We start from the raw sequence: 27,258 nt of genomic DNA on the forward strand, positions 1-27,258 counted from the left end.
ACTGGGGCTGAAGTTTTCCTCTTGGAAAGAGTTGACGTTGACAGGTTGACAGGTTGACAGCGGAACATGGTTTCCCTGTGGGAGACTTCCATGTGATACAGATGTACTGGCTGTGCCATACCAAAAGACATTAAAATATGGTACTTGTTGATCGCTGTCTGGTTCTCTGCTTAAATGGGTACAACAAGGGCTGATTGGCTTAGTCAGTATAATGTGTTAGAGTAGGGTATTCATGCTTAACTACAGCAATATATCTAATTAAGCTAGCACTACAGTCAGGACTAGTTCTAGCAGCCACACATACACATCATCATATGAGCAAAATATCCTTAGATAGTGAAACATGGATGTGTGAATGAAACGTTGGGAGTCAGTGAAATTCTAGAGAGCAGAAGGTCTCTGGTTCAATCAAATTGAAATCAGGCTAACATATATCTGGTTCTCGGCATCTCTGAACAGTTTTAAGGATGTGTATACTGGGTCAGTCACAGTGATATTTACAGATCCTCATGGACAATATAAACATCCAGTAGAACCACACACTTGTTTAACTGATCTAAACTTTTATCATCAAGGGTCATTTATCAACATATATCTATTCCCAATGTGTTTGTGTGAAGGATGGTCCAGTTCATACTAGTCTGTCTCACAGTCCCTGAACCAAATCATTTTCCCCACCTTCCAAGCCTTCTCTGCAGTGTTAAAGCCTTAAATTATGCAAGTCTAGATTTCCTCAGGTCCTGAATCTCTGACCTCCCATGGGCTCCTTTATATGCGTTGTTTTTTATATGTGTTTGTTATAATCAAAATTACATATATTTAGAGACTAATTTAATGTAAGCTTATACTTGTCGGCTCCTTGCTAGACTAACAGCTAGTCTCTGAAATGAACATATTTTACTGAAAAAACGTTCATAGTGAAAAAAAATGATATAATGAAATGGAGCCCTGAGACTTTCTTCATTTTCTGAGTTGAGGAAATCTAGACTTGCCACATTTTCTAGACTTGCATGGGCTTTCTTGGATATATATACTTCAGGGTCTATACAACAGACTAGCTCCTTGCAAACAGGTCACTGTACCATCAGTACACCTCGACACTTGTCCAGGCTGACCAGGCTCGCCAGTCCAGTATGTTTGTTTGAGAGCTGTGTACAGAGACCATTGGCTATCAGACCTCCCTAGTGGGAGAAGGTTATCAAAATACCACTGTCATGGGAAGTGTGATTGACTCTGCTCTGGGAGCCACATTATCAGAAATATTTACTGATGATAGAAATATGATAACAGATATATGAGAAAAAGATGGTAAACTGTTTGGGCAGGGATAGACATGTTTGTATACTGATTAGAAGCAGGCTCACTGGTGCTGGCACTCCAACATGGATTTCTTGTGCTGTGTAAGTTTGCTCCTATCTTTCAATAAGTTTCACCAAATTTGTCTGCTTGGTTGAAGCAGATTTTTACATCGAGCCTAATGCGTGAATTTTGTTTGTTTGTTTATTGCCATGCTCAACACTATTTCATTTGTATGGTAATGTCTGTAAATCTGTCTGGACCTGACAATCCACTGATCAACAGCATGACCTACACAATTGGGATACAATGACATGTGTCAACCAAGTTAACTAGGTTGACCACCTGATTCTCTTAAAGCAAGAATGTATAGCTGAAGTGCAGGTCTCACGAAACTGAATTAGCTGTATCAGATGTAGCAAGTAAACTGATGGTTCATAGTATGTTGGACCCTTCTCAATTTTATCAATGTTTTGGATGAGAGGGTAGTCAGCTGGGTTGCTCTACCTGAAAACACTGTAACAATTGCTATGCTTCACACTATCATGTTACTTGATTACTGTTAAATGTGATGCCTGTGGAAATATGAGTTAGAATTGGTCTTAGCAACCTAAGCTGGTCCTAATGACTGAGGTGATCTGGTGGCTGACACATGTCTTCGTATCCCAATTGCGTAAATCAGTGCTCATTATGCCAATTGCTGGATTGTCTGGTTCAGATTAGATTATTTACAGACTGCCCCCATGTTGCAGAAATGTTGCTGAGAACAGCATCAAGCAAGCAACGAAACAAAAAAATTAAAATGTTGTGTCCAACCATGTTCACTTATGTGCACAGTAACTCTCTATGGGACCCCATTCTATTCAAAATTATAACACCGCTGGCAGCACTAAACACTGTTGCTAAAAAACCAAACCGGAAATATTGAAAATAATCATTTCAAAACTAGAAAGACATGTATTTTCAATTACCCATAATTCCCAAGGACTCTTCAGAAAACTGTTTCAAACAGGCCATGGCAGCATGACTGCCTTTGAGTGAGTACCTGCCAACACAGTTGCAGTTCATAGAGGCCTATATTGGCACCAAATAATGTTGTTTTGATATGTGACAAGAGATATTATTTTTGTTTTCCATCTTGCAAGATGGCTTCATGATACCTATAATTGTTGTAGAAGGGTGAAATGGAAATGCAAAGATTTGGTGCCAAGGGATTATTCTGATAATTCTGATAAGTGTTTATAAGAACATACCTTCGTAGAAAATAGTGTTATGGGTACATTCCTCTGTCTAATGAATCTCACATAAGAAACCAATGATATAGATTGAAGATGCAGTGATGCCCATGGGGATGCAGTGGTGGGCAGGGAAGAGTGCAGTGATGAGCACTCAGGGTGGAATGCAGTGGTGGACAGAAGAAGAATGCAGTGATGCCCTTTGATAGTGCAGTGGTGGGCAGGGAAGAGTGTAATGATAAGCAGAAAAGGAAGGCAGTGATGCCCAGGGGGATTATTGTAGTGAACATGGATGAAGGCAGTGAAGCCCATGATAATTTCTGGGATGCAGAGGTGCGCATGGAGGAATGCAGGGGTGTGCAGGAACGTAAGGCAGGGGTGAGCAGAAAGGATGACAGGGGTGTTTGAAGCCATATATTGAAATATTGCCGAATTTTCTAGTAGTGTAGATGTGATGGTGTTCTGACCAGCATAACTTGATGGTGTTTACTTTGATATTAGTATGGATGAGAATGGATGGAAATATGTAGCACAGGTAGGTGGAAATTATTGAAAGGGACAAAACTGAAATTTGAAGTGAGAAAGGAAATAAAGATATGTGAAGAGGACCTAGGCATGGATAGCTGCAACTTCAGCTGTTACAGATGGAGTCAGACTGATGATGGAGGGATAGATGCACACCTCACAGTCTCACCTTCACCCCACTGGGTACAGATTACTCACTTTATCTGGAAGCAGGGAAAGTATACGCATGGATGTGTGTGTGTGGCTTGTTTATGGAGGTAGTGTTGAAAGTGTGTCCCTGACAACTGTCTGTCGTCACTGTGCATCTGTTAGCAACGCTGCACCTGCTTCAGGTGAACAGACCAGACAGACTCGGCCTTGTTGCCATTTACTCTGAAAAGGAAAAACTTTATTACCTCCAAATGAGATTTGATGCTTCAGGGGAGCACAAACATTGGGTTTAGGTGATAATTAAACTTTTTCGGAGATACATGTTACGGAAATAGTTGTAATTATGTGGACATTTAAGTTGGTTTTGCACTCGAGTGCATGTAAATTTACTTAAGTGTGTGCTCGCACCTTTCATGGCTTTGCATACAAGAGACAAGTTTAGCATCGAAATGATGAACTACATGCTTGTATCCCAGTGGTTTCTCATTCAGGTATGTATTAGGTGGACACACAAAATGATTCTCACACCTTCATGAAGCATTCTCCGTGTTATTATTGGCTCTTAGATTGTGGTATATTGACACATTGACCGCATACATGATTTGTCAGCCATCTGTCTACACCTAGTTAACAAAATACACATACAGTGGGGACAGCTCTTCCCCCACCCCACCAACACATGCATGCACACACCACACACACATCACACACACATACACACAGACCTGCTTGGAGAGTGAGAAATGAGTCCCAGTGAGTTGGAAGATTCAGACATGGAGAAATCTAGACTTGCTTCCTTTTGGGCTTAGCATTGCAAGGAGGGCTATGCAGTTAAAAAATAATGTGGATCAGGAACTGTGACAGGCTGTCACTCTATATGGCCTGTGATACATCAAAATACTCCACCCACACCCTAAAACTAGCATCCCATCACCCACACTAAAAATACACATAACAAGCCCTAACTTGTCAGTTCAAATACACTTAATTCATGTATCATACAGTTTGATGCAAGTTTTAACGACAACAAAATTAAATTTGTAGGACCTTTGAAGTTGCTATCAGTCACGTCACATGATAGAAACTTCTATGAAACAGACCTGATTCAAACACAATTTATGGCGTGAGTTCATGAATTATGTATCCCCTGCTCATACATACACACCCATAGAATTCTTACTGCAAATTGTATGCAAACAAATTGTTCTTTTTAAACTTCTTTGTGTGAATTTACCACCTTACGATGGACTATAAAACCTCTTTGTCACAGTCCAAGGCTGCGCCCACATATATTATAACACCATTTTATCTATTCTTCAACATATAAAATATGACTTGTGACATACTTGCTGTTCAGCTTTCTGTAGTTCATTAGGGTCATCTCTGATTCTGATTTTTTAAATGTGTTTTCTAAGAACAAACATATTTTGTCATCCTTTGTTTTAATGGTGTGTTTTGAACATAATTACTGATTTTAATCTTATTCTCTGTTCTGTCAGTCATTGAAAGTATTTGAGGACATCATGTATCATTCAAGTATTAACTGTGGCCATATTGTTGCATGAGGGAATCTCGTTAACTTAAATCTATCCTTCATTAAGTGGTTTAAATTACTACACAAACAGTTCATTTTTCACGAATTTCACATCACTGGAGCGTGTTCACGAGCATCTTTTGAGAAAATCAGAAACTCCACATCTTTTAAACATTCAAATTACAGACTGTAAATGTTGTCAATGAGTGCTAGTGTGCCATAGCTGTCAGAATTTATCAAAACGGAATGCAGACGGTCATGCAACTGCCTCTCATCTTGAAACGGCTTGCATGTCGAGGTGCAAATAAAGGGAAATGTTGTTTGATTATTGGCTGGCGTTTGTTAATTTCCTCAGACATAAGAGATTTAACTGGAGCCAGAAATCTGCTTGACCACTAAGTTCCATTTCACATGCGATAATCTGACAACATCTTCACTAGAGTCGGCACTGAAATATGAACTAGATGTGTCATAATTTGCTCCAGTTTCTCCTTCACTTCAATAAGTATGTGTGTGATAGTTTTTTAATTGATAAGGACTTGGTTATTCAAGAATTTTGAGTCAAAGGTCATGGAGTACAGCGATCTGAAAGTATTTCAGAACTTGAGAACGACTTGATTCATAGCACTCAAGTTATGTTTAATGTATGAAGAAGTCTGTGATAAGGCTTTTGGATCTTTTTACAAGTTGACTTGTTTATGTAGCATTGTTTCAGCATTATTAAGTTAGATCACGGAATATTTTTTTTTTCATATCGTGCCGTTTCAGATATGCATTTGAGAGTGGTGCTTGATTATGTTGTCTGTGTTCCTCTTGGTGGTGTGATAATGATTGTTTTATGCTGGGATGAATACTTTTATTGATGAATTGTTTTATGTCTTGTGGCTCTAATGGAGGAAATTCTGATAAATGTTTGTTTTAAGTGCTCTTGGTTGAATTTAGTTCTTAAACTGCATGTTTACTTTTTGTTGAAAATGTCATTAACATATAAATACAACATATTCTCATTAGCCTAGTGAGAAAATGCATTTGCAGAAAAAAACAAATAGGATTTGCTGAAGGCAATTTGTCGCTATTGCAAGGCTATATTTTCAGGAAATTGAGAATAAACAGTGGTGATTTTAAAAAGTTTAATTGATTTTCAAACTGAAAGTGAACTCAAGCTGAAGTTAAAAAGGATATGATTCTTTTCACCTGTCACCATTACTATGCAAGTACAGGCGCCAGCGCCAGACTGCCTGGAGAGAGCACCTGCATTCTCTGACATGTCAGACAGCTCCTTCACCCAGCTGACATGCAGGCCTGGACTGCATGTACAAATGAGAGAGTCTGCATGCCAGGGATGTTTCATGCAGTAATGTCAATTCATCCGTATGTGTTTAGGCAAATTTGTCGTGAACTTCTGAAACCTACACCATGAACTATTAAAGGGATTTCTGGGTGTAGTAATGTTCGGTGGACATGTTAGACTTGCACAAGTCTCTTAGGTAATAGTTGATAGTTTAAATGAATCTAACAAATAGAAATAACAGAGTGGCAACCTTATAACTGTCTGCTAATCTGGCCTCTCTAAAGGAGAGAATTACTATATATCCATGAGTTTAGCATTCAGTACAGCTTGAAGCAAGGCAATGGTTTGGATGGGTGACTTGATGTAATTCTTATTTTGGTTGAAGAGAAACTATATTTTGTTAGATGAGTTATGTTGGACAGTATGGTTTGGTGCTCATACCCTAGATGACTGGTTTAAGATGCTTCAGGTCTGTTTTCAAACTGTTTTATATCTTTAACGGGGATTTATTGACCGAACATGGTTCCCTTGGCAAGCAAATGGAAAATCATTATTTTGTTCAGAATTCAGGGATTTTCAGAGATCATATTTTCCTTATCTAGAGCAAATTAACATTTCATTTGTAACAGTGCATTCAAATCAATGATTTTAAACCAAGCGTAAGCCTCCTCATCTATTTGTTTTGTTGTTTTTTTAAATAAAATGTGAGTCACATTTACAAAGAAGTAACATTATTTGTAACACCATGAGAAAGGAAATGCTGAATGCATTTTAATTTGAGTATTATTTCTGACAATTTGCTGAAGGTTTCGGGATTTGCGTATTGGCTTCTGATAGATCTCTATACAATACTGGTGCAGTCATCTTCTTTAATGCTACTATATATAAGGCATCCCCTTAGATAAATCCTACCAGGATCCATTATATTATTATATACCAGATTCGCTCTCAATTAAGCAGTGGTATGTTATAAGGTGTCACTATATTGATTAAGAGAAGGGCACAACCTAAATCTGTTTAAGTTTCTTACAGGTTAGTCACATGGTTTCATACCAATATCAAAGCACCATTTGAAAAACAATGGCTGTCAGGCCAGTATCAGACGATTAAAAATGAACAGCTGAAAAATATGACTTAAAATATCTATTAAATGCACGTGATGAAAACAGTTTCACTGTCAGAGTCCTAGTTACATCGACACAATTTTTCAGAAAATTCTGCACAGTTTCTAATCCTTCACTTGAGAATGTCATGAAATACATCTCAAGGAAGATGTTCAGTCGTCTTTCCAGAAAGAAGTAACTTGGATCCATTGGCAGCTGGATACAGTATGGGAATTTGAAAATAATATGTGAAAATTATGATGTCTGAACATATAAAACTGTGTCTAGTTTCACTGTAGACATAAATGTCTAGATAAAGACAATGGAGGTGTTTTGTTTGTTTTAAATCATTTTCAGTTTTGATTGATGTGACATGAAGTGGTGGCACTTTATCCCTGTTTACCTGTGTCAAATGCTGTGACCAGAGAAGACCTGGGTTAGAATTGATCTTGAGTACCCTATTCTTGTCGTAAGAGGCGACTAACGGGATTCGATGGGCAGGCTTGATGACTTGGTTTGACACAAGACATCAGTTCCCACTTATGCAGATTGATTTTCATGCTGTTGATCACTGGATTGTCTGGTCCAGACTCAATTATTTATAGACCGTGGCCATGGAGCTGAAATATTGCTAAGTATTGTAAGTAAATCTAAACTAACTCCCTCACACAAATGCTGTGGTTTTACTGTGTGATTGTGAAGTGACAACAAATCAAATAACAGAAGACAGGAGGAGTTATTCCCCTTACCTGTATCAATCAACCATTTGGCTGTGTGTACCTGTTGAGTATGGACATGTCATTGGTTATATAGTGTTGTCCATTGTTATTGTTTGAGAGTTATGGTTATCACTGAGTTGTGTCTTTATATTCCAAAATTTCCTCGTGGGGATTCTGTGGCAGCAAAATAGCAGTGTATGAAACTCCCTAAAATTGCAGCCAGACCACAGGACTGGTTAGATGTAAAACTTATCAACCCTGACCAAAACTTACTGCTCACAAAACATCTTCGTGTGAACTGTCCAATTTTAATCCTGACCATTGGGCATGTGCATTTGAGAATCTATCAGTCCGTGTTGAAAATAACCCGTCCCAAGCAGTTGAGCAGGCAGGTATTTCGAATGCTGAAAATAGCATCCCTTGGTCAACCAGGACATAAGTGGGGTTTAACATGTTATGCATTGTACAATATCACACGAATATGATCTGGAATGTTCTCATGCGTTCAGACACTGGTCTACCTCTGGTTCAGCTTGGTCTGCAATGTGCTGCCTCCTGGTCTTACAGAAGTGTTAAAGAGTTTTGTAGTTTGTTTCTTCTCTCAGCAGACTGTAGTTCTTGCTGAATTTGACATTTCATATTACACTGGATATCAACTCACAATGCCTTCTGCATTTCAGGTTTGAAGTGGACAAGATCCCAATTTTGACATCATGTCTTTTTGCTCATCAACAGATGGAGTAAACCCTGTCTCTTCATAATTGGTGTTGAATGCATGGATACTTTGACAGCTTTTCTTTGTTAGTACAAAAGTTTTGTTATGTCTTTTCATAGCAGTATATTCATGGTTGTATCTTTTTGTTTCAGAAAGTTCATAGAGCAGTGTTTCAAGCCGTTCTCCTCTGGCCTGGTGGAGGAGGGGGTGTACAAACGGCTGTGTGATGAGACAGCCCAATACAAGACAGATCTCATGAAGAAGGCAGAAGAGTGAGTGAATTATAAGTTCAGGGTTTCCTTGCACAAAGCACTAAGGTGATCGTAAGTTGTTATGGTAATCTTAATTCAGTGTTAAAGAATGGGAGTCCAGGTAAACCTTAGTAAAGGTTGCTTCGTTAAAGGAGACCCAGGACAGGGATTCCCATGTCGGGTATGAAGCCTAATTTGGGTGTCAGTGGCGATGTTGTACAAAGCAGTCTTAGTGCATACCTTAGCATTGACTTAGCACTAAGGTTGTTTTGTATAACAGCATCCTGTTCATTGCTGGAAAATCACTAAAAGCAGCCTAAAAATATACTCCTTCACTTCTGACCACAAGATCTACCTGGGGTTGTGGGGTAGCCTAATGGTTAAAGTGTTCGCTCATAATGCTAAAGACCTGGGTTTGATTCCCCACATGGGTAAAAGCAGCATGAAACCATACTCCCCCATTTCTGACCACAAGATCTACCTGGGTTTGTGGGGTAACCTAATGGTTAAAGTGTTCACTCATAATGCTAAAGACCTGGGTTTGATTCCCCACATGGGTAGAAGCAGCATAGACCCATACTCCTTCACTTGTGATCACAAGATCTACCTGGGGTTGTGGGGTAGCCTAGCAGTTAAAGTGTTCACTCATAATGCTAAAGACCTGGGTTTGATTCCCCACATGGGTAGAAGCAGCATAGACCCATACTCCTTCACTTGTGATCACAAGATCTACCTGGGGTTGTGGGGTAGCCTAGCAGTTAAAGTGTTTGCTCATCATGCTAAAGACCTGGGTTTGATTCCCCTACATGTTAGGCCCATTTCTGGTGTCCCCTCTCTGTTATGTAGCTGGAATGCTGGTAATCCTCACTCAATCACTCTCAAGATTTACCTGACTGTTGTATTCACTCCACGGCATTGAATGAAGTGTTTGTTCAAATGTACATTTTTTTAGAGGAGTTAAACATATCTGGACTTTTTTAACTTCATTGTATACTCACAGAGGATACATATCAGAGGAATCTTTAACATGGGATACAAATACAAGCCACCTGAACACCCTATGGTAGACAGCTCATGTTTAGAGCAGTTATAAATATTTTTACAATAGGGTTGATGGATTGCTTTGAAAATATTCCTTTCATGATTGATATCATGTACTTTTAAATTCCGTAACCTGATCTCTAGTCTGTCTTACAGACCCACAAACAAATATACTCAATACAGCCCAAGCATGTTTAGAACATGAGGCATGTCTAGAGTTTCTAATAATGAAGAAGTCTCTGTGCTCCTTTTGTAATACTTTCTGAAGAAAATACAGGAACTGTTTTTTTGGTAAAGAGAGTAGATGTTAGTTAGCTTTTCTCTGCTCAAAGCTGTGTAAAACAACCCAGACACTATCCTGCATACAGAATCTTTTTCTCTTCAAGCGACAGGCGCCATTATGAATTATGGGCAGTGTTATCATTAATTACTCATTATGACAGAGAGCCATTATTCTTGCCCAGCTCTCCAGTCAGTGGTACAAGACACAAGTTTGGGATGTATCATGAAGACAAGCCAGAACACTCCCGTTATGATCCACTAATCAAATCAGTTGATAAGTCAGGGTAATAAACCCCAGAAAAACCAGCCTGTAAACACTGGAAGTATCAACACTTGTGTCTTAGATACAGAGCTTGTCTCTGGCTAATGTCAAGTGTGACAGTATTTACTCAATGCTAATAGCAGGGCTCCCATCTGTCGAAAATATTTACATGGCGTCACCAGGCTTTGGCAGCTGTGCAGCCAAGCCATGTTTGTCTGATTGAAGATTGAAAGGGGACCTGTGGAAGTTATGAATTTTTCATGTTAGATATCTTCTTTAAGAAAGGAGATCCTCTTGCATGCATATTTTCAGATTGTGGGAATTATGAAATTTTAGATCATGATAATGTTGTCTGTGCTAGTTTTTGCCCATGATACTTTCAGCTCACCCATCATTTTTTGGCTATTTCTGACATAAACTTTTTGATCGAAGCATACATAATATCCAGTCTGTGTATGAGTGGTACACATAAGGGAAAGAATTTACAAATGTCAATTTCTTTATTTATAAGGAACACATTTTGGCGTATATGATTTTTCCTTCAGCAGGAGAATGAATGCTTGGATACAGAGAGAACACACATGCACATGTTGTATTCTCTCAGATTTCAGCTTTCAACCCATGAAGAACAAAGTTGTAACAGGTCTTCAGCAACTCATGCTTGTTGAAAGAGACAACTAACAGGATTGGAGGGTCAGCTTGGTTGACATAAATCACTGGTTCCCAATTTGCTTAGACCGATGCACATGTTTTTGATCACTGGATTGTCTTGATTATTTACAGACAGCCATCATATAGCTGGAATATTGCTGAGCATGGCATGAAACTAAACTTCACTCACTCATTCATGTTCTGTTCCCCCTTTTAAAGTTTGCCATTGTAGATTCTTTCCCTCATGTATATTATGTGAGAATGTTAAGCAGCAGTGTTACCAGGGTACAGAACTCCCAAAACTTTCTGCCAGATCACAGGAATAGTTAGATGTAAAACTTGCCAACCCTGACCAAAACTTACCTCCTCACGAAAAAATATTCATTTACTTCGTATGATAAAATGAAATTTGTAACATACTGAAAAACTAATACCAATGTAAGAAAGGAATTAACTGTGTAATATCAGATTTGTGAGTGAATTAATAATGATATTATTATCATGGAATAAGACGAATATCGTCATATACCATGTCCAAATAGTAACCAACTGACAGGCAGGTGATTTTGAGAATCTGGCAGTCCTTGTTGAAAATAACTTATTTTGAATGCTGGGCCAGGTTAGTGTGTACACTGGGGTGTTTCTGTGTTGTAGGAGAGAAAGGAAGCTGTACACAGGACTGTACCCAGACCTGCAGAGGAGGATAAAGTTGCCAGAGAAGGATCTCAAGGTCTGTGGGGATCTTGTTCTCCATTGAACATGTGAAAAGAGGCACTAATTAAGACAAAAATCAAATATCAACTTATAACCTCAATACCAATGCCAATATTTGTGGAGCTTGCAGTTTATGACAAAAGGGAACTAAAGCAGACCCATTTGGGTTGCTAAACTCACTATTGAATGTTTACAATGGTATTATTATTTATAAACAATCACTAATTCAAACACAGTTCAGACAGCTCATTACCTGTCGGTGTGTGGAGTTTGTTGTTCATTAGAGACTAAATCAGACACAATCCAGATACAAAACTGATCAACTCAGCTTAGGGTTCAAGGTTTAAAGCACTGAATTTTCAACAAATTTACAAATTCAGATGCTGAAATCAACACATATTTCTCTTTGTGGGACTTACTATTCCTGAAAGATATGCACTGTTCCTTGTTATGCTTGGGGTGGTGGGGTAGCCTAGTGGTTAAAGCGTTCGCTCGTCACGCCAAAGACCCGAGTTCAATTCCCCACATGGGTACAATGTGTGAAGCCCTTTTTCTGGTGTTTCTCAGCTGTGACATTGCTGGACTATTTGCTAAAAGCAGCACAAAACTAAGCTCACTCACTCACTCACTTGCTCCTTGTTATGCTTATTCGGCAATACTAGGGATGGTGAAAATACAAAGACAATGCATCATCCCCAAATCTACTATTGTATGAAGGTTTGCCCCACTGTGCATGAAAATGGCAGTGGGTTTTAAGCTAGAAACGATTGTACACTGATTTCTACCTGTGGGATGAGATGATCGATTCTGCCCTGTCTTGAATTCCAGCTGACCATCCTGCTGACGTCCAAACTGCTGGAGCGGTTCTACCCGGAACACATCCTGGCACGGATGCAGCTCCAGTCAGAGGATGAGTTCTGGGAGAGTATGCATCTGGAACCCAAGGACTGGAAAGGTGCCCAAAAGACAGTGATAGAAACAAACATTAAAGATATTTGTTACTTATAGAAAGCTTCTATAGTGATATTATCTATCAAGATTTTCCAGACATGAGTGTCAGCTAGTTTGTATTATGTTTGTATTATGAAATGTTTGTATTATGATTTAGACATATGAAAACTGAAGAAGAACAGGGTCATCATTTGGATTTGGGATCAGTGAAATGGAATCAACTACTCTGTAATTGCAATCTGTTGTAATCAAGATAGCAAGGATGGCAATTTTCTGTGGATCCTTGGAAATCCGTGGATTTAACTGCAAATCAATCAATATTGAGATTTGTCTAAATCTAAGAAGAAAATATTTTTCAGGGGTGAGGTCCTGCTTATCAATGTCAAGTACCCACATCTGTGTCTCTTGGGCTATCAAATTTCAGAATTTCGTATTATAGAATCGGTAAACAAACCCATACTTCCATTTTCCTAACTGCTTTCTAACCTAACTTGCGATTGGATCACTTCAGTCAATGCAGCCAATAAAAATTGTCATTTTAAACATACATCGGTATATGCAAATGCTGGCGCTAATGCCAAAAGTTTATTTCAGTGATTTATCTTCAAAAATATGGTGAAAGGTTTGACCTGTGATCAAGAATTGTTAATCACTGATATCGATAAAGAAGTGAGGAATAATTTCAGGTGGGAATGGCTTGAAACAAAAGTAACTGTCATAGTGAAAATATGAAAAAACTTCGAGAAAATATCAGAAAGTTTGGCAAACTTTGTAAAGCAGGGACAGCAATTTTTTTCCATGAATCAGCGAAAGTCTGCGGATTTAAATGCATTTCAATCAATCCATGGACTTCCAAACAACCAGCTGATTTTCCGTGGAAATTACTTTCACGTGTCGCCATCCCCGAGATAGCTTAATCACATTGCAATGTGTAGGATGAAAGGTTTCTAGTGGTGAAATGATTTCCTTTTCCCCGTGTTGTAGGTTTTGCCTGCAAGAAGCTAGCCATGGTATTTTCGAAGCCATTTTTGCTGCCTTTGGAAGAGACTGACAACTATTTTGAACTGAAGGTAAAATGTCTTGCGTAGCAATGACCCAGTTAGTGAAAGTGATGGGTGATGAAGGGTAATAATACCAATACACATGCAGGAGAAGGTGAGATATGACCAGATGGGTGTTGTAGGGTAATAATACCAATATACATGCAGGAGAAGGTGAGATATGGCCAGATGGGTGTTGTAGGTAGGGCAATAATACCAATACACATGCAGGAGAAGGTGGGATATGGCCAGATGGGTGTTGTAGGGTAGTAATACCAATACACATGCAGGAGAAGGTGAGAGATGGCCAGATGGGTGTTGTAGGGTAATAATACCAATACACATGCAGGAGAAGGTGAGAGATGGCCAGATGGGTGTTGTAGGGTAATAATACCAATACACATGCAGGAGAAGGTGAGATATGGCCAGATGGGTGTTGTAGGTAGGGCAATAATACCAATACACATGCAGGAGAAGGTGGGATATGGCCAGATGGGTGTTGTAGGGCAGTAATACCAATACACATGCAGGAGAAGGTGAGATATGGCCAGATGGGTGTTGTAGGGTAATAATACCAATACACATGCAGGAGAAGGTGAGATATGGCTAGATGGGTGTTGTAGGGTAATAATACCAATACACATGCAGGAGAAGGTGAGATATGGCTAGATGGGTGTTGTAGGGTAATAATACCAATACACATGCAGGAGAAGGTGAGATATGGCTAGATGGGTGTTGTAGGGTAATAATACCAATACACATGCAGGAGAAGGTGAGAGATGGCCAGATGGGTGTTGTAGGGTAATAATACCAATACACATGCAGGAGAAGGTGAGAGATGGCCAGATGGGTGTTGTAGGGTAATAATACCAATACACATGCAGGAGAAGGTGAGAGATGGCCAGATGGGTGTTGTAGGGTAATAATACCAATACACATGCAGGAGAAGGTGAGATATGGCTAGATGGGTGTTTTAGGGTAATAATACCATAACACATTCAGTAATAAGTAGGATATGGCCAGATAAGTGTGCAAAGGTAATAATACTGTTACATGTGCATGAGTTAATGGGATATGGCCAGATGGGTGTTCTAGGGTAATATAACCATTACATACGAAGGAACAGGTTGGATATAGCCAGATGGGTGTGCTAGGGCAATATTACCATTGCAGAGGCAGGAATAAGTGGAATATGTCCAGATAGGTGTTCTAGGGTAATAATACTGTTACATGTGCAGGAATGATGGGATATGGCCATGTAGGTGTTTTGGGGTACAAATGCTGATTGTTATATCAGTGAGGATTCTGGTTAAACTGGATCAGCAACACATGCTTGTTCTGACAGGTGACTTATGGAAGCTTGCTGACTAGGTTCATGCCCATCATCATATGCTTATATTGATGTTTTAGTTCATCACTGGATTGTCTGGATCAGTCTGAATACTTTACGTAATTATTTGTATCAGACCAAACTTACTTCCAGTTTGTTGTTGTTTAACTGATGAGGGCCCGAGACTTACGTCGCACATGATAATGCCGGTGTTATATTGCAGCATTGTTTTAACTTTCCAGCTTTGACAGACTGTCACACTCAAGTGGTTTATTGGGAGCAGCAGAAAGATGGAAAAAAATTACCCAACTTTTTGACTGCAGGTACCATACCTGTAAATGAGTGAACAAATTGTAAAAAAACACACAAAAAATATAAAATTCCCCAATGAATAAAATTTTCTGCTTTCAGGTGGATCATATCGACTTGTCCCGCTACGTGAACATGTTGGCCACTGCTGAGTTCAGTGATGACCTTGACCTCATCACAGAGGTCCACACACCGACCAGTGAGTATTGTCAAAAGGTTGATGTGGCTATTTCCATTGAACACATATCAGATGTTACCGTTAACAGTCAAGGTGTACATTGCTGGCATGACACAAAAAATAATGGAAAGAATATAGAAAACCGGATACCTTCTGTCGTCTTTGAAAACAAGCAAGTTTACTTTTGTTTGGGGTATGGGTAAGGTTTAGGGTTATGGTACAGTTTAGTGTTAGGGTGACATGACACTAAACAATATTGCTGATAGGTATCCAGTATTCCGTAGGTGTACCAAAACAATGATTTAAAAAAGATTTTGAAGTTTTCAACAGTACTTGGAAATGGACTGGCAAAGTATGTTGTTGCTGCATTATAAATTGTTACCATGTAATGTGTTCGCAGTGTGATGAGTTAATAATCCAAACAGAGTTATCTCCCTTGTATTTTCTCCCAGCTGAGGAAAGTGTATCTTAGAGACTGAGTCTTAGTCGGAGTGGCAATGAAATAGGAAATCCTACACCTGAAGAAATCTAGAATTGCTTTATTTAGGGATTTAGTATTGCAGGGAGGTCCAGGTTCAGGGACTGTGAGACTGACAAACGATATCTCTGTACTGCTACCTATAAACAACTTTGACTTTTATGCTGCGAAGAACAGACCCACTGTGTTGCTATTGCATCCTGTCATCTCCAATGATTAATCCTTGTTTTTCACCATGGTCCCTTTTTAGCTTGTTTATATCATATCGTTTTTCTGTAAATATGTCCAAGCTGTGTCTTCAGACTTATAGAATGCAGACAGATTATACCACTACCAAGATTTCCTCATTTTGATTTTGTTTTGCTTGTAGTCTTAACATTTCTTGTATGTGTACTGTTTTGCAGGTGATATCACAGTGAAGGCACCGACCCTAGATTCTGGCTACTTTAATCCCAGTCAGAAACTGATTCACACAACACGCTTCGGTACACCAAGGTCAGACATATCACACTTAACAGTGTTCATAATTATCTGTTGTTTGATTGGCAGTTTAGACGTTAGTGAATAATAAGAGAGGTATGATACTTTATGGATAATAACTTCTTTATTATCCTCCCGTCTTATGTCTCTCATCATCACGTTTTTTCAATCAGCCATTACGATTCCCATTTATAGCACGAAAATGCGCGAAATCCATGAGGAGCAACCGACATGGTGATCCCAGCTATCAGTTGGACATCAGTATACTGTTTTCAGGCATCAAAAACAACAGATTAACTTGAACTTGGGGATCATTAATGCAATATACTTCATTAATCAAACGTATAAAAGTCCCAAATCTCTACTCCTAAGATGCCCTTAACGTTCCGCCTCCTTAGTTTACATACTACCTTACAAGATCACATTACTGGTCATGTGACCATGCTGATAAATGCATTTTTATGGCATAAAAAAATTGAAAAACTTATTATGTTTATTCAGCAATGAATCACAAAATTTATTTCTAAACAGAAACTATTGCTGTTTAAATGTTGCTAACAGAAGGTTTTCAATGGCAGAAAGACCAGTAACCGGCAATGTAATCAGACTCTAGACAATAACAATAAGGCTCTAGATGGACAGGGAATGCTGGGACTTGCAATACCATATATGCTACTCTACACGATAAAATACATTGGAAATCTGCTTCTGCTGGTGGTTGTTCTCAGCTGCTGTTAAAATTGTGTTGGAGTAAATCAGAAAGGGGAATTGTTTATTATCTCTGCAATTTGAAATGTTTGATTGTATAGTGCAAGTATTTAGATACAACAGGCCTACCTAACTATTACAACATTGGCTGAAAATAAACAGTCAACGAAATGATTGAAAACATGTGAAGTCACATCTGGCAAGAATTTGAGATTGCTTCAACTGCAGTGACAGATAATCGATAGAAAATGTATGACATGCATGGGAAAGCAACAGTTTATGAAATAAATTATCTTGTCTGAATGTAGGCTGAATGATGTTAAAATATTGTATTCATGTTTTGTTCACGAAATAGTTTACCGTTAAACAATCAAAAACCCAATATGTCAGGATATAATGTGATATGATAAGGAAGATGTTAACCTAAAAGTATCATACCTGTCTTGTAATGTTCATAATTATCAACTGTTGGATTATGCTGAAAAAAGACCCAAACAATTTCAGGATTTTATGATTGAATCGCAGTTTGTGCCAAAAAACCTTTGAGTCTGCTTGCCCAAACATGGTCTTTGGCATTGTGTTCAGTAGGTTTTAGTGTTACAGTGTAGACCATTATTAGCTGAACTTACCTTAAGAAATGGAAATTTACTACACTTAGGCTTGAGACTATCAGCTGATGTCTGACTGGAATCATAAGCACAAATGGAACCACATTAACTTGGTTTTGTCTTGACTGTTGTGATTTGGTATATACATGGCCTGCAGTGTTAATTAACAGATTCCACCATGGCTGGAATATTGCAGAGTGTGGCATAAAAGTAAACTGACTAATAAATAGAAAATCTATTTAGCTTTGAATTTGTTGCGTTATAATAAGCTGCATTACCAAAGTTGTAACAGTAATGTTACTGTGCAATTCAACTGGACAATATGATACTGAAGGTGTTGTTGACACAAGCATCTGTTTGCTATGATTTTACAGAGACAAGAGCTGTCCATGGAAGGCTGTGTATGAACACAAGGTGTTTGACAAGCTGGAGATACCCCTTCCCATCCCACACCCAGCTAACATAGCCATTGCCATCTACAACAGGTAAACATTCCAACCTCCCCCCATGTGTCCATATACAACAGGTAAACATTCCAGCCTCCCCTCATGTGTCCATATACAACAGGTAAACATTCCAGCCTCCCCTCATATGTCCATATACAACAGGTAAACATTCCAACCTCCCCTCATGTGTCTATATACAACAGGTAAACATTCCAACCTTCTGCCATATGTCCATATACAACAGGTGAACATTCCAACCTTCCGCCATATGTCCATATACAACAGGTAAACATTCCAACCTCCCCTCATATGTCCATATACAACAGGTAAACATTCCAACCTCCTCTCATGTGTCCATATACAACAGGTGAACATTCCAACATTCCGCCATATGTCCATCTACAACAGGTAAACATTCCAGCCTCCCCCCACATTCCTTCCTCTATTTATATCCATATACAACAGGAAAACATCCCTACCTCTATATATATCAATCTACAACAGGTAAACATCCCCTCCTATGTATATAGCCATCTACAACAGAGAAACATCCCTACCTCCATGTATGTCCATCTACAACAGGTAAACATCCCTTCCTCCATATATATTCATCTACAACAGGTAAACATCCCTTCTTCTATAAATAGCCATCTACAACAGGTAAACATCCCTTCCTCTATATATGTCCATCTACAACAGGTAAACATCCCTTCTTCTATATATAGCCATCTACAACAGGTAAACATCCCTTCTTCTATATATGTCCATCTACAACAGGTAAACATCCCCTCCTCTATATGTATATCCATCTACAACAGGTAAACATCCCTTCCTCCATATGTATATCCATCTACAACAGGTAAACATCCCCTCCTCTATATGTATATCCATCTACAACAGGTAAACATCCCTTCCTCCATATGTATATCCATCTACAACAGGTAAACATCCCCTCCTCTATATGTATATCCATCTACAACAGGTAAACATCCCCTCCTCTATATGTATATCCATCTACAATAGGTAAACATCCCTTCCTCTTTATATACCATCCATGACAGATAAACATTCCTTCCTTTATATATGTCCGTAAACAACAGGTAAACATCCCTTCCTCTATATATGTCCATCTACAACAGGTAAACATCCCTTCCTGTATATTGTAAATCATTAAATTTTTGCGAGCATTATATTTTTGCGAAAATTGTGAATGACTTGAGCTCTCAAAAATATCATGACGCAATTTGCTGGTAGAATGCAATGAATAATCAGCAAACAACCTGTCCTATCTTCTCTTTATTATTCACCTTTTCATATAATTAACAATAGATCTAGACAATACATATATTAAGCAGTGACAACAATGCGAAGAATGACTGATTACTAGTATTACTCATACTCACGTGTCACATGTCAAACAATGGATACCTGAACAAAAGTCACACAATCAGTACATCCAATAGTCCAGACAGGCGTCAACCACGCAACAAACTTTTCTTAGAGACTGTTTGAAAGGCCGAGACCATCCAGCGGGTGTGGATAGGTTTCATGACACTTTCATGGAGATCAACAGCTTCGCCGACACAGACTAAACCGGTCCTTCATCAGTGCCAATTTATTAGATTCATTTCATTTGATTTAATCCCTTTGAACTGTTTTAAGCTTATCTTATGAAGATTAGCGGCAAACTTTAATATGTGATTGGATTTACTTCAGATAAAACTTTCAGATACAACTTAGCTTTGAAACTGTCAAACTAAACTATTTTTTGAGAATTAGGCAAGTCGCAAAAACATCATGACGCAAAAATTTCGTGATTTACAGTATATACATCTACAACAGGTAAGCATACCTTCCTCTATATATATCAATCTACAACAGGTAAATATCCCTTGCTCTATATATGTCCATATACAACAGGTAAACATCCTTTCCTCTATATATATCCATCTACTACAGGTAAACATCCCTTCCTCTATATATGTCCGTATACAACAGGTAAACATCCCTTCCTCTATATATGTCCATATACAACAGGTAAACATTATAAGTTGTTCACTGGTCACGAGAGGGTGCATGGATTGATGTACCTTTGATGTATGTTTGGGAACATAAAGAATCATTGAGTGTACATCAACCCTGAGAGCTGAGAGACAGTGAACAGTGTACTTATCTTACCGAACGCCTCAATGTTAATTTTGAACTGTTCGAAGCACGGGTATCAGATCATACACTTCAGCCAACCTATGTGAATCAAAAGATTCAAGACTTGCATCTTGGGTTTTTTCCTGCAGGAATTGTCATAGTAAAGTCGTCACAGTGTAATTCCCCTACTTAATATTCACAGGGACTATATTTGAACATTTTATCAAAATTTATTTATTGGAATGTGAGGCAGTTGTATTTCTGGTCATCGCTAGATTTTGTCAGCTACACAAGAAAAACAGATTTAGATTTATCTCCCTTCCATCGATTTGCATTACATTGGTAATTTCCATACATCATGCATGATTCAGTATTATTCAAGATAAAGAAGTACTACCACGAAGTACTGAATGCGTTGCCATTGGCAGTAGAGTACATATGGCCGTGTAGAACAGGTTGACATCCCAACTACCCCATATATCTATCTACAACAGGTAGACATCCCAACTACCCCATATATCTATCTACAAACAGGTAGACATCCCTACAACCCCATATATCTATCTACAAACAGGTAGACATTCCCACTACCCCATATATCTATCTACAACAGATAGACATCCCTACAACCCCATATATCTATTTACAACAGGTAGACATCCTTACTACCCCATATATCTATCTACAATCAGGTAGACATCCCTACTACCCCATATATCTATTTACAACAGGTAGACATCCTTACTACCCCATATATCTATCTACAATCAGGTAGACATCCCTACTACCCAATATATCTATCTACAACAGGTAGACATCCTTACAACCCCATATATCTATTTACAACAGGTAGACATCCTTACTACCCAATATATCTATCTACAATCAGGTAGACATCCCTACTACCCAATATATCTATTTACAACAGGTAGACATCCTTACTACCCCATATATCTATCTACAATCAGGTAGACATCCCTACTACCCAATATATCTATCTACAACAGGTAGACATCCTTACTACCCCATATATCTATCTACAAACAGGTAGACATTCCCACTACCCCATATATCTATCTACAACAGGTAGACATCCTTACTACCCCATATATCTATCTACAACAGGTAGACATCCTTACTACCCAATATATCTATCTACAACAGGTAGACATCCTTACTACCCCATATATCTATCTACAAACAGGTAGACATCCCTACTACCCAATATATCTATCTACAACAGATAGACATCCCTACAACCCCATATATCTATCTACAAACAGGTAGACATTCCCACTACCCCATATATATATATATCTATAACAGATAGACATCCCTACAACCCCATATATCTATTTACAACAGGTAGACATTCCCACTACCCCATATATCTATTTACAACAGGTAGACATCCCTACTACCCCATATATCTATCTACAACAGGTAGACATCCTTACTACCCAATATATCTATCTACAACAGGTAGACATCCTTACTACCCAATATATCTATCTACAACAGGTAGACATCCCTACTACCCAATATATCTATCTACAACAGGTAGACATCCTTACTACCCAATATATCTATCTACAACAGGTAGACATCCTTACTACCCAATATATCTATCTACAACAGATAGACATCCCTACAACCCCATATATCTATCTACAAACAGGTAGACATTCCCACTACCCCATATATATATCTATAACAGATAGACATCCCTACAACCCCATATATCTATTTACAACAGGTAGACATTCCCACTACCCCATATATCTATCTACAACAGGTAGACATCCTTACTACCCCATATATCTATCTACAACAGGTAGACATCCTTACGACCCAATATATCTATCTACAACAGGTAGACATCCCTACTACCCAATATATCTATCTACAACAGGTAGACATCCTTGCTACCCCATATATCTATCTACAACAGGTAGACATCCTTGCTACCCAATATATCTATCTACAACAGGTAGACATCCTTACTACCCAATATATCTATCTACAACAGGTAGACATCCTTGCTACCCCATATATCTATCTACAACAGGTAGACATCCTTGCTACCCCATATATCTATCTACAACAGGTAGACATCCTTACTACCCCTTATATCTATCTACAACAGGTAGACATCCTTACTACAACCCCATATATCTATCTACAACAGGTAGACATCCTTACTACAACCCCATATATCTATCTACAACAGGTAGACATCCTTACTACAACCCCATATATCTATCTACAACAGGTAGACATCCTTACTACAACCCCATATATCTATCTACAACAGGTAGACATCCTTACTACCCAATATATCTATCTACAACAGGTAGACATCCCTACTACCCAATATATCTATCTACAACAGGTAGACATCCCTACTACCCAATATATCTATCTACAACAGGTAGACATCACTACTACCCAATATATCTATCTACAACAGGTAGACATCCTTACTACAACCCCATATATCTATCTACAACAGGTAGACATCCTTACTACAACCCCATATATCTATTTACAACAGGTAGACATCCTTACTACAACCCCATATATCTATCTACAACAGGTAGACATCCTTACTACAACCTTCGTAACAAGTTCTGTGCAGATATCTGTGTTACATTGTATTTTCCCAATAAACCCTTACTACTTGATCATTTGTGTGCTTCAGGGAGAATGACCAGGCCTACATTGACATGGACAATGTGTTCTGCCAGAGGATTGTGCGAGCTACAAAAGAGGTACCGTATGTGGACTTTGGCGATCGCTCTAGCCTAGACATGTACGATGGGGAGCCTAGCACCCCTGATAACGCAACCGCCGAATCTGTCACTGTCGTCCCTTCCCATCTCGCTATGCAGGAACGGTCATTCTCGGAAGAAGGCATGAACAAGCACTCTGTTCCATTTACCGGCACTCCTATCTCTGACACGGCTAGCATTCAGATATCCACTGTTCCCTCCCCCCACTCCCTGTCCCCGGTTTCTCTGGCTGCAGGTCCAGCATCTGTCGCTTTGGAGGTGGAGGATGGGGAGACTGACCCACCAGGAAGGGGACACTCGAGAGAAGAGAAAATTGTGTATTCTGAGGGTGAAATGGACAATAGTTGCATGATTTATATCGATGACGATCATTCAGAGGCTGTCCTCAAAGTTTGATGAATTTGAAGTGTATTGTTTATTGCAATCTGTTTTGCAATCAGTGGGTGAAATGAAATGGACACTGTTTTGCCTAGTGCTGTTTTCGTTATTCTCGTTCCTGTATTCGGGAATAGTTTTCTTATTCCAAGATTTGATACTTGATTTTAACACATCAGTCGTGGTGCAATCACTTTTGTTGGGATGTGTGTCCAAACTTGTATTAACTGTGTACAAATTTTTTGAATACTTTGTGTGAGGTAACATTATTTGATTTGCTGTCCTCGATTGACCAACTAATCCCTCAAAAACTGTTAGCTGGTTTCCAGGATAGCGTTTCAGTGTGATTTTGTCTGTAGTAGACAGCTATACTGGCTTACAGCTCAGGGATTTTGTTTTGTTCCAATATAATCCAAGTTTTGTGTGACTTTCACCCTAACAAGATACACATTTGTGGGTGTCCTATTTTGTAGTATTTGTCATTATTTGTGGGTTGATCTGCCCTGACTCAGTAGAAGCATACCAACTACTAGTATATATATTAACTTAAGAATATAACCAGATTAGAACTGACCGTCCATCTGAATTATAGGAATATTTATTACATTTTTACAACCCTTCATTTGCAACTTTGGTTTTCTTTAAGACACTGTAAGAATTTTAATGCAAGTATGTTAATATAAAAGATTTTAAAGGTAAATTTATCAAGTATGCATGAACCAAACACGAGAAAATGTGGCAGGTAGATTTGAACTTCTATCCAGATATCTTCTTCAAAACTTGTACAGATCATTGTCCAAACTTTATGAACTGAAAGCAACTTCTATTGATACCATGAAGTTTGGTAAGAAACATCAGTCAGGTAATGTTTTCCTTCTCAACACCTCACATCTGTAATCAGTTATATATAGCTTGGAAAACAAACACATTCTTCACCAATGCTATTATATTGCAGTATACAGTTATAGAATGGTGATGAATACCTGTTCATATGGACCCACAGAAAGCAATTTTGACCAAGGACGAAGCAATATTGACTGAGGACAAAGTCTAGTGTCAGTATTACTTTTTGCGGTTCCATGAAAACAGGTGTTGACCGAATTTACCAGTCTATATTTGTATTATTATGCATGTACCAAAAGAAAAGCTTCTAAAACTTAAACATGTCTATTTAGTCAAGAAAAGTCATCTGATTTTCACTAGAAACTAACAGCATTATCTCTACAATACTGTGACTTGTAAACAATAGAATGACATCACAACTTGACGTGATACCTTATTTTTAGGAACTCAAGTCAGCATGACTTTTGGTGGGAGTCAGTACGCATTTTTGTGTACGGTCATACGACCAATCAGGTAGCCCCCAAAATATGCTTACTTGATAAATATAAAATATCCCAGGTTCCACTGTCCCCAGATTGAGCTGTATCAGCTGTGCTGGGGTCTCTTCCTCTTACTCCCGGGGCGGTGGGTTAGCCTAGTGGTTAAGCATTCACTCGTCATGCCAAAGACCCGGGTTCGATTCCCCACAAGGGTACAATGTGTGAGGCCTATTTTCTGGTGTCCCCCGACGTGATATCGCTGGAATATTGCTAAAAGCGGCGTAAAGCCAAACTCACTCACTCCCTTACTCCTTTTACTCCCAGTTATATTAACTCTCTACTAACTCTCTTGTCCCATATGTTAAAGCCAGTCCTACCTATTCCTCATGTTCAGCTTTTAACTCAATATACACACATACTCACTGTTTTCATTCCAGGATGTTCTGAGTTCAAAGGTGTAACGCACCCTGCATTTTGTTACAGACTATAGTATTATTGAAACTAAACTAAACAGCTAAAAAAACACAATTTTTTGAAAAATGAAATCTCATTAAAGTGAGCTTTTGTGTTTATGTCTTCTATTTAAAAACTTGGCAGAAAGTTTGACAGAGGTTGCGTTTCTTTTGCTGATCAGTATATATGTTTTATCATGTTATGCAGTTATGCTCCTGGGGCTTACACCTGCACTGCACAGAAGAAGGTGTAGTCATGCTTATTGTTGCATTCTCATTTTGCCAAAGCTATACATATAAGGGTACCCATACATAAATGTCATTGATGAGTGGGGTGGGGGTGGGAAGGGTGGATTGGTTACATGTGGGAGTTGACTTGGGTTGGTCTGATTTCAGTTCTGTATTCCACTCAGATAGATGGCTGTAAATTGCTTAAAACTTCTTTATAAGCCATTGGTCACTCATTTGTTTATTAATATTGAGTGAATTTTGACTTGTGTACCAGAATTATATATACATTTACATTGTTTTTGCATTTTTTTTGTCTTGAAAAGACCATATGAAACACTAAATAGGTTTACAGCAACAAATCAATAGAGCCATTGTATCAATGTGATTTTTAAAGTTCCTGAAATGTCTGTCTCAATCAAACTGAGAAACTTTTCTTTTTACATGCATGATAATTTTAGCAATCAAAGTGTCAAATTTTTCTCTTTTTACACATATTAAAACATATGATAAAGGGCTTGTGCAATCAACACCAGTATTTTACATATTTGTTTGTTTTAATCTATACAGCCCAGAAGGTCGGATGTGTTTTGATGTCAGTGTTTGTTACAGGTAGGAGTTTAGATTCATCAAAACACACAATTCAGACCTGATAAAACTCAAAATAGAGACAGTGTAAGTTTGACAAAGCCAGGTTTACAAACACACAATTGGTGCAAAGAACACCAATATTGAAATAACATATTCTCAACTCAAAATTAAAAGCCTCTGTTAAGTAAAACCAGGAACTCATAAGATGGCCAAGTGGCTTAGTTGTTCAATAATTTTGGAGATGGTCTTAACATTTTTGTATGATTATTGTGTATTTTAGAGAGGGGCAAGATTTTTATGACTTACCTATTGACTTCAGTGCATTTATAGAGCTTCAAATTAACTCTTGTATAAATATTTGGTTAATTTGTACATTAGTGATAAGATGTTGAGATATTTTATGCAAAATAGTTTCATCAAAATGTGTTCTTTTCAGGGTCTAGATTTGCAAATATAGGTGTTGTGTACTTAATGATTTTCTTCATATCGTGCAATGCTTTATCTTGATGATCGTAGTATCGTCAAATTTTGATTTTTTTAATAATTGTAAATATTTTTACTTTTCAAACTAGCTTGGTGCACCACATATCCCAACAATATTTTACTGTGTTGGAGATTTCTTTGATGTTTAAGAGTGGAGAGTTTACATCCAGCAATCTTTTTCTTCCAACATTGAGAACCTGTCTCTGTGGTACTCTGGTCAAATCTAACATAGATGTTTTTCATAGATTTTGCTAAACACTTGATTAATAATGCTCATTTTCATCACATTTGGAAATTGTGACAAATATTTACGATGATAACTGCTCATTCAAATGCTGACCAAATGCTCATGGCTATTTCATTTCGAAAATTTCTGATTCTATTTCTACAATCATAGAAGCATTTTTAGAAAGATTCTACGAGTCATTTTTCAAATTTTTTAACTATTTATCAAATGAAACAAGTAAAATGATTAGAATTTTAGAATTTTTTTTGAAATTCTTATAACCTGTCTGCTCCTCATCTGATGGAGTGTAGATGGATCGATAGTCAGATGATGTGAGATGTGACAGT

The 27,258-nt window shown here is 38.2% G+C and overlaps 1 protein-coding gene across 1 annotated transcript in view; it reads left to right on the forward strand.

The window, feature by feature from the left end:
* LOC137284620 (uncharacterized) overlaps nucleotides 1-27,258 on the forward strand; it is a 161,484-nt gene that overhangs the window by 128,433 nt on the left and 5,793 nt on the right. Inside the window, exons 26-33 of the mRNA XM_067816510.1 lie at nucleotides 8,721-8,840; nucleotides 11,710-11,785; nucleotides 12,598-12,724; nucleotides 13,705-13,790; nucleotides 15,502-15,598; nucleotides 16,460-16,550; nucleotides 18,226-18,336; nucleotides 23,144-23,213. Of these exons, the coding sequence (XP_067672611.1) occupies nucleotides 8,721-8,840; nucleotides 11,710-11,785; nucleotides 12,598-12,724; nucleotides 13,705-13,790; nucleotides 15,502-15,598; nucleotides 16,460-16,550; nucleotides 18,226-18,336; nucleotides 23,144-23,213 (778 nt within the window). The remainder of the gene's footprint in view (nucleotides 1-8,720; nucleotides 8,841-11,709; nucleotides 11,786-12,597; nucleotides 12,725-13,704; nucleotides 13,791-15,501; nucleotides 15,599-16,459; nucleotides 16,551-18,225; nucleotides 18,337-23,143; nucleotides 23,214-27,258) is intronic.

The sequence above is a fragment of the Haliotis asinina genome, chromosome 5 (assembly GCF_037392515.1).
Source record: "Haliotis asinina isolate JCU_RB_2024 chromosome 5, JCU_Hal_asi_v2, whole genome shotgun sequence".
NCBI lineage: Eukaryota > Metazoa > Mollusca > Gastropoda > Lepetellida > Haliotidae > Haliotis > Haliotis asinina.